The 7831-nt window shown below is 33.1% G+C and overlaps 2 protein-coding genes across 3 annotated transcripts in view; both read left to right on the top strand.

Annotated features, from left to right (window-relative positions):
* LOC117115660 (phosphatidylinositol transfer protein alpha isoform-like) overlaps positions 1-5024 on the top strand; it is a 17296-nt gene extending 12272 nt beyond the window's left edge. For both annotated transcript variants that reach the window (XM_033259557.1, XM_033259563.1), the window contains exons 8-10: positions 270-365; positions 639-761; positions 1108-5024. In XM_033259557.1, the coding sequence (XP_033115448.1) occupies positions 270-365; positions 639-761; positions 1108-1149 (261 nt within the window). In that variant the 3' untranslated portion in view covers positions 1150-5024. The remainder of the gene's footprint in view (positions 1-269; positions 366-638; positions 762-1107) is intronic.
* A 1772-nt stretch (positions 5025-6796) lies between these two features.
* LOC117115647 overlaps positions 6797-7831 on the top strand; it is a 9052-nt gene continuing 8017 nt past the window's right edge. The window contains exon 1 of the mRNA XM_033259547.1: positions 6797-7326. Within this exon, the coding sequence (XP_033115438.1) occupies positions 7269-7326 (58 nt within the window). The 5' untranslated portion in view covers positions 6797-7268. The remainder of the gene's footprint in view (positions 7327-7831) is intronic.

The raw sequence follows: 7831 nt of genomic DNA, 5'->3' as shown, positions 1-7831 counted from the left end.
TTTTGACAATCTTTAATTTTTTTTTTCACTTTCCCTTATTTGTGTAGTTTTTCTTTTCCCACTTATATTTCTGTTTCAACCATTTATTCTGATCTTTTTTCTTTTCTGTTGTCCTGGAAAGCGCATAGAGACACATGTTATGCATTATTCAAGTGTACAACCATTCACCATGTTAATTAATGAATATAAACAAACAAACTAATTTTTGAAGGTTAGTCTGCAGGGTGTGTTTGTTCAGTGACAAGTTTGATTTTTTTTTTCTGTTTCAGAAAACAACCAAGCCCTTAATGTGTGCATACAAATTGGTAACAGCAAATTTCAAATGGTGGGGACTACAATCAAGAGTTGAGAACTTCATAATGAAGGTAATTTATGAGTGGAAGAGTTGAGGGTGGAATTTGAAACATAGACTGTCTGGGAAATTCCAAAAGGTGATCAAAGATATAATTTTTGATGGGATAATTGTGTGGTATCTTGCATCTTATAATAGCTGAGGTTAAAACATGAGTAGCTGGAATGCAGTACTAGAGATCTGGAATAAATTATACTTGTTATTTTGTTTGTATTTCAAGTCCCCAAACGTCTGTACTTTCAGTAGTCTGGTTTTTTTCTTACAACAGATAATTTTTTTCTTGCAGTCTGAGAGACGACTATTTACTGTTTTCCATCGCCAGCTGTTTTGTTGGATAGATCAATGGTACGGATTGACGATGGAGGATATACGAAGAATTGAAGATGAAACAAAGAAAGAATTGGATAAGGTGAGTGTATATTAAATAGTTGATTGATGTAATGCTCCTTCAGACTTTTATGAGTTATCCTTGGTGTTTACACAGAATAGATCCAATCTTTGTATCAAATTGACAGCCAAGATGTGTTGGCATCTCCATTTTCTGGATACAGATTACCTTTTTTACAACTTCTGCCATCTGCCTGGATAGGCTCATCTTTTAGTGATAGTATTATTACTTTTGCCTGTCTTGCAGTGATGTATCTAGGGATGAATTCCCCTGCTCAACCCCCTCACCCCACCCAAGTAGTACATGTTGTACGAAATATAAATATTATATGAAAATTGTTTCTATATTTTTTTTCTTATATTTTTAGCAAAGACAAGAGGGAGAGATTAGAGGAATGATTACCAAATAGATGAGGACCATTCTACCAATTGGTGAAGCACAGAACATGTGTAGTACAATAAATTCATCAATTTGACATATAAAGCTGTTGATTACACACTAAGAAAGTTTGAAACATAATTTCATGTGTACCTAACATGAAATCTCAAGCAATTAATACTATGAGATTTAAAACAAATCAAGGAACCAGGTGAAAGTTTGATGGCATTCCAGTTTGACCCCACCCCTTCCTTATCCCCTTCTCTTAAATGTATAGTAGTTAATTTCCTATATAAGTGTCAATTTTAGGTTACATTTTATCTTTGTAGATTAATATGGTAAAACATCATTAAACATGGAGCAGCGGTTAAGGTCGTGGGCTGTCAAAATGTGACATGTATTTATAGCATAAATACAAGCTTCTGTTCTTCTGTAAACATCAACAGTGCCCTCATTGTACAGGTTAAATTTTCTGTAACTTACAATATGCTGTAACCACTGACTGGTTAACAACACTAACAAAACAGCTCTAACATGCCTATGCTTCTTACAGAATTGTATACAACAACTCACCTTATTAACATCTCATTTAGCTATTCCAACTTCAAAACCTATTTTGATTTTCGTATGGTGAAAGACTTTAAGGGCCATTATAGTTAAAAGTTATACGGATAATTTTCTTTAATTGGCCAAACAGATGCTTAAAATAAATTATTTTTCATATATTTTTTTGTGAAAAATTCAAATTATGAGGACACAAAATTAAACATAAAAGTGTATTCCGCTAATGTTGTGTAATATAAATTAAGAGGTTAAATTTAAATTTCAAGAATATATCAATTCTTTTATTTAAAAAAAAAATCATATCAGGAAATCATGGATTTTCTGCAAGATGTTGCTTGTAATACAGTATTTGAAATGATTATACTGTAAATTTACAAAACATGAGAGTTGTAAAATTGATAATGAAAAATTGCAATTTTTAAAACACAAGAGGGCAGTATGTAAAAAAAATTATGATTTTCAAAACACATGAGGGCAGTATTTAATTAAATATGAGGTGAGTGGTCCAAAGTAGCCAATCAAGAGTATTATGTAATTGTGCTATAAAATGGCATTGGCTATGGAGAAGTCCATCACCATGCCTGGACTGGTAGTTGACGTGTACATATCTAATTTTTTTTATTATGCATCTGATTTTAAAACATTTGGACAACAAAATCTACTGCCCAAAATAAAACTTAATAATACATTCTGTTGGCCAATAAAAAGTTATGGGAATTCTATTCATTGCAGCAGTCATTTTGCACAAAATTTACTATGGTTCGATAGCTTCAGGCATGGAGAATTGTAATGACAATATTTTTATTGCAACTCAACAGAAGAGGGCAGTATAAAAATAATACATTTTCAAAGAGAACAGTATTTACCAGAAGGAACCTCATTAATATTCATCTCATTTGCATTCTCATTATACATTTGAATAATTCAGAAAATATATATTTTCACACTGTGCATTAGATACTTGTGTTATTAATTTAGATATATATTTTCCTGCTTGGTAGTATTTGTTTTATATAGAGGCACTTAAATGGTGGTCAATTTAATATTCAATTATATAGATTTAGGATATCACAGGTATGAAATACAAAGATCTTTTTTTTTTTTTCTGGATCAATTATTTATGTAATGGTTGTCGTTATTTTCCCGACGATTTTTGTCAAATCTGATGTGCTGATTGGTGGAGTTGGCTTTGACCATAAACTTAACTTCAGTCTTGCTATCTAAATGCACTGTAGCATGTCAGAAGAATAACCACTTTGTTAATTTGATGAATCCATTGATATAGCTTGAATATAAGCATCTGTTATATTTGTATTTTCTATGACTGTTATCAAACTGATGCATTTGAGAGGCTGTGGGCAGATGATGATTTGATAAGAATGGTGAATTATTGCATTTTATGGTTTAAATCAATATCAATCAATATTTTTCTAAAGCTTGATAAAGGTTATTCCTAAGCAACAAATTCTAGTATTAATGACATTAAATTTACACTACAATTAAAAAATGAAATCAAACTGTTTTTAATTAAGAATGTGCTCATGAGAGAGAGCTTTATAAATTAATGATCAATGCAAGTGAACATAATGGAGTAGTTTTCAAATTATTTTGTTCCAAAATTCAGTTGCATAAATATGTTAATGATTTTTAGATTAAGTTATTTTTGTTGACAATATGTAAGGGCGTCAGTCTTTCATTTCAGTGGGTGTGACTATTTTCTACTCTCTTTATATTGGAAAATAATACATATTCATAATATTGACAATGCATATTCATAAAATTCACTGGTCTTAATGTTATTCATGCCTGAATGACTAGGGTTAGGTTAACACTAGAGTCCTAATATCTGGATCGGGTACTAACCGTTAGCAGCTGTGTGAGAAAGAATGTTTAGCGCTAAATGTCTCCAGGACCTGGATATGTCATCAGTTAGTGAGTGCAAGTTGAGCGCATTTCTATCATAATCAACCAATCACACGTACACATTTCCAATTCCCAGTTTCCTATTGGCCAATGATCTCATCATCATCATCTTGATATCTAGATGGGGGATTTTCTTGTATGAACGCAAGGGGGAGCGCACATGTTATTAATCTGGATCCTGCTAACCATTAGCCGGTGTGTGCGAACGTAGCCTAGGACTTTTAGATTCAATTTGGAATAAGCTTTCATGGAATTGTTGCCAGCTATTTTAATAATTATGAATATGCATTATTTTCAAACTGTTGGAGAATAGAAATTATTTAAGGATGAATTTATGTGGAAGACCTTGCTCAGTGAGCCTTCTGACTTGTAGATTCATAATAGCGATCTTGATTTTGTTTTGTTATATTCCATCTGAGGTTTCCTCTGGTTCCCCCCCCCCCCCCAGAATTACATTGTTTCCTTCCTGCTAATGTATTGATTTTGGCTAAAGAAAGCTAATGGTGTAAGTAATATAGTTATTACTTAATAGCAATAAGTAAAATGGTTTTTATAGGATGTTTATTTTCAATTATTATTGCTAATTAAATTATAATTTATGCAATATGAAAGATTGCAATTTTGAAATTATGCAGGAATTGCTCGAGAATTATTTCCTCTTAGGCTCCTTTACTACCCAAATTATTGATGATGTACTTGTATAGGCTTTACCAAAGTTACTGAATTGCCATGTAGCTTGGACATCATTGTTTGGACGTACCGTCACGCATTGTGCATCGTGCTAGCACATGCTCCAATTTATTTTCAACTTCATGTTCCGAAAATGATTTATATGACAATTTTAAGAACTACTTTACAACTGAAATACAAATCTTGCTGATTTGTTCCACGAAAATGAAAACGTTTTTGGTCTAATCAAGGATCTAAGTACAGTATTTCAACAAGTAAAAGTCATAATTTTCTTGACGTACACGAGGCTTTGGTATTTAAGATTGGTACCAAAATATGGTACGCCCAATATGCCTCCTGGTAGTACAAACTTCTGGTGTGATTTCTGTTCAACCATGGAGGAATTCCTCTATGGTTCAACTTGCAAGACCTAATACGGTACGCAAAATGTGACGCAAAACCAACCTCGGTTGTCTTCCTGTGAACCATAATTAGTACTGTTTCTCGTATGTTAAAATAATTAGTTGCTCGATTGGAAGTCGGAATAAATATTCCCCTCCCTTTGCTTAATCGTTCCCCTGCACGTACATCCGTGTCGAACCTGGGTTATAGACTGATAGACTGGTGATGTAATACAATTAGATAAACGACTATTATTTCGATAAACTACGTACACATCCAAATTTGTTGGTCCCATTATTGGTATATAAATACAGTATATATTAAATAAATGTCTTTAAACAGATATTACATTGATTTCTTCTGTGTATTGTTTTGGTATCATCACTTTAAAGAAAACGAACTCTCATTAATCGTAATTTGCTGCTGCACTGTTATTGCCACTGTTACTGATGCTATGTTTGATACAATACTACTGCTGCTGCTAATACTACCACCACCGCTACATCTGCTCTTTAGTAGATACAGTACTGCTATTGCTGCTGTCAACATTTTTTACAGTATTACTGTAGTTTCTATTGTACTACTGTACTTCTACTGCTGTTTTTATGCTGCTGTAACCTCTGCAACTAATGTTACTTCTGGTAATTCTATACCACTAAATCTACTAATGCACTATACATATGTAGTATGTAAGTTTGTTGGTTGCCTTATAACATTGTTCCAAAGTTCATAAAAATTAAAACTGAAAGAAGGTACTGTTTATATTTTACAATTTCAAGTAACGGCGAGAAAAAAGAAAAATAGACTTCTGTTAGGGGCATGAGTATACTGTAGGAACTAGGTCAAAACTACTCTAAACAGTCCATTATCTGAAAAGGTGTCATCTGTCAAAATGTAGGACCTGAATTACCAACTCCCTGATAAAAACTACATCCACACTGTAGCATGCCTGTCGAACTGAAATGAACCGTAACACATTGCATTTTACAGAAAAAATCCACTTCCACAACATAGAGTATGTCTCCACAAGCACAGTTAAAGTGCAGTATACCGGTACTCTGGAATTGTGTTTCTTGAGGCGTATATTTGATAACATTAGTTAGGCTTATCTCCGATCTTGTTTGGATAAACAAATATCCAGAAAGCTGAGAGTAGCCATCTTCAGTGACCTTGATTGAGCGTCGGACTAAACATGCAAAAATTTGACATGCATCTCATAAATTGTGTAGCCCGTATACTTCACATACAAAAAAACTCTCATTAACAGAATTAAGGCATGTACTGATAAGTCTTTTTCATGTTGAAATCTAACATTTGATAAAAGATATTAAAGCATCTTCTAGCATGAATGCAAGAAACGTATCTTGCCTTTTAGCAGTGTCAATAGCGTTAAGGAGATTCTATTTAGCGATTTATTTTCTGTCAGGTTTGAGTTTCAACATAGATATTGTTACACAATATGCCCTTTTCAATAATTTTCAATTTTCTCCTTTTGTCTATCAAGGTGGAATTAGTCGCTTAATATTATTTTGGCCAAGTATTCGACCTCTTTTTGGAAGAAATTTGATTGCTTTGAATTGTCAATTAGTATATAACAACGAATTAGGAACTTGATTTTTGATTTGACTATATTCGAAGAATCATTACACATATCAAAATAGGAAAAGGAAAATAAATGCTTATCAAACTAACTACATTATAGTAGGATTTTTCAGGATTACCCAAAAATGTCTAGAGGATTGGATTGTGCAGGTTTCTTGGATCTGGTGACATGCTTGATTGTCACTTAATGATGTCATTTTTGAACTGAAACTCTATGGTATAATATTATGGAGTTCTTCTACATGCACTTTCAAACAAAAGCATTAATTTCTGCTGTAACTATACATTGCTGCTGCTACTATACTATCGTTACTAATATAATCTTAGTACGATGGGCTTAATTATCTGTTGCTGCAACAGTCTTATTTTCACAACCGTATACGTCGTTAAACTGACCTCATATCTTTCCTTTTGGTCGTAAAGTTGTCATGCTACAAAGAAACAATCTCCATGTTTGCTGCTACTAATAATAACCAGTATATATAATTACAAAACGTGGCATTCCCGGTATATCAAAACGTTTCAACAAGGTCATGATGCAACGAGCATCCTTGGATATTATGAGCAATGGAACAGCCCGACCCTGTCTTCCTTCTCTTTTATGAGAACGATTATTCATGATTACCTAACAGTATTTACACAGCGATGTTAATTTCTAGAAAAGTATTGTTTACGAAATAAGGTTTTTACCACGTACGGTACCATATGCCAGACTAATTCATATTCGTTTTAATTAATACCGGCATGTCACTGATAGATTTACCACTTTCAAGTCAAATCACCAACGATAGCGCTGGCTAACAGTTGCTGGTATAGCAAACATATCTGAGCATTTGCATAAACGGTACGAGGTATGGAAAGAAACAGATCTGTTGCATTATATGATAGAAATTAATATCGGATATGGGAAAAATTTGTGTGCTAATGAACTTTAAGTAAGAGTCGTCTTTTGATGGAAGCTACCTTTTTGAAGTTTATTCCTGCCTTAACATGGATTGTAGACTTTATGCTTTGGCGGGTTGTTTTTTTCTGTTTGTGCACACGTCGGGTAAGTATACACCATAGCGTACATAAAGTGTTGCCTTAAAAAGTTTTTAAATTTTGAACGTAAATAAACATTATACTAGAAATTGCAAATTGCAAGTGAAGTGCTGCGAAGTACAGCTGCATATAAATGTTCTTCGAACAAAATTATTTATGCGAGTCAAGTGAAAATAATGAATAATAAAAATATAACAAATAATATGGGACACGACCTAATGTCTAAATTAGAACACTTCTCATTGGGTAACAAAGTCGTAATTTTTCATTTTTGTCAAAAAGTGTCTATAGTGGTAAATTATTGTTTAGGTTTCAAAAATTTCTATGTATGTGGAAAATGTAACTGATTACCAAAGGTTACAATTTTTATTTTGAAGACTGCATGGTCTAGGAAGTGTACATTTTTTTTATGGGGAAAGTTTCCAGGGGCGGGTTTTCTAGGGGCGATTTGACTGCCAATGAGTGTTGCCATAGTGCGAGCCAGCGTGTTATTTGATCACAAGTGCGAGAAT

The sequence above is a fragment of the Anneissia japonica genome, unplaced genomic scaffold (assembly GCF_011630105.1).
Source record: "Anneissia japonica isolate Jap-2015-1 unplaced genomic scaffold, ASM1163010v1 scaffold199_len4679917_cov187, whole genome shotgun sequence".
Taxonomy (NCBI): domain Eukaryota; kingdom Metazoa; phylum Echinodermata; class Crinoidea; order Comatulida; family Comatulidae; genus Anneissia; species Anneissia japonica.
The sequence above is the reverse complement of the archived record's forward strand: the minus strand, read 5'-3'. Positions and strand labels throughout refer to the sequence as shown.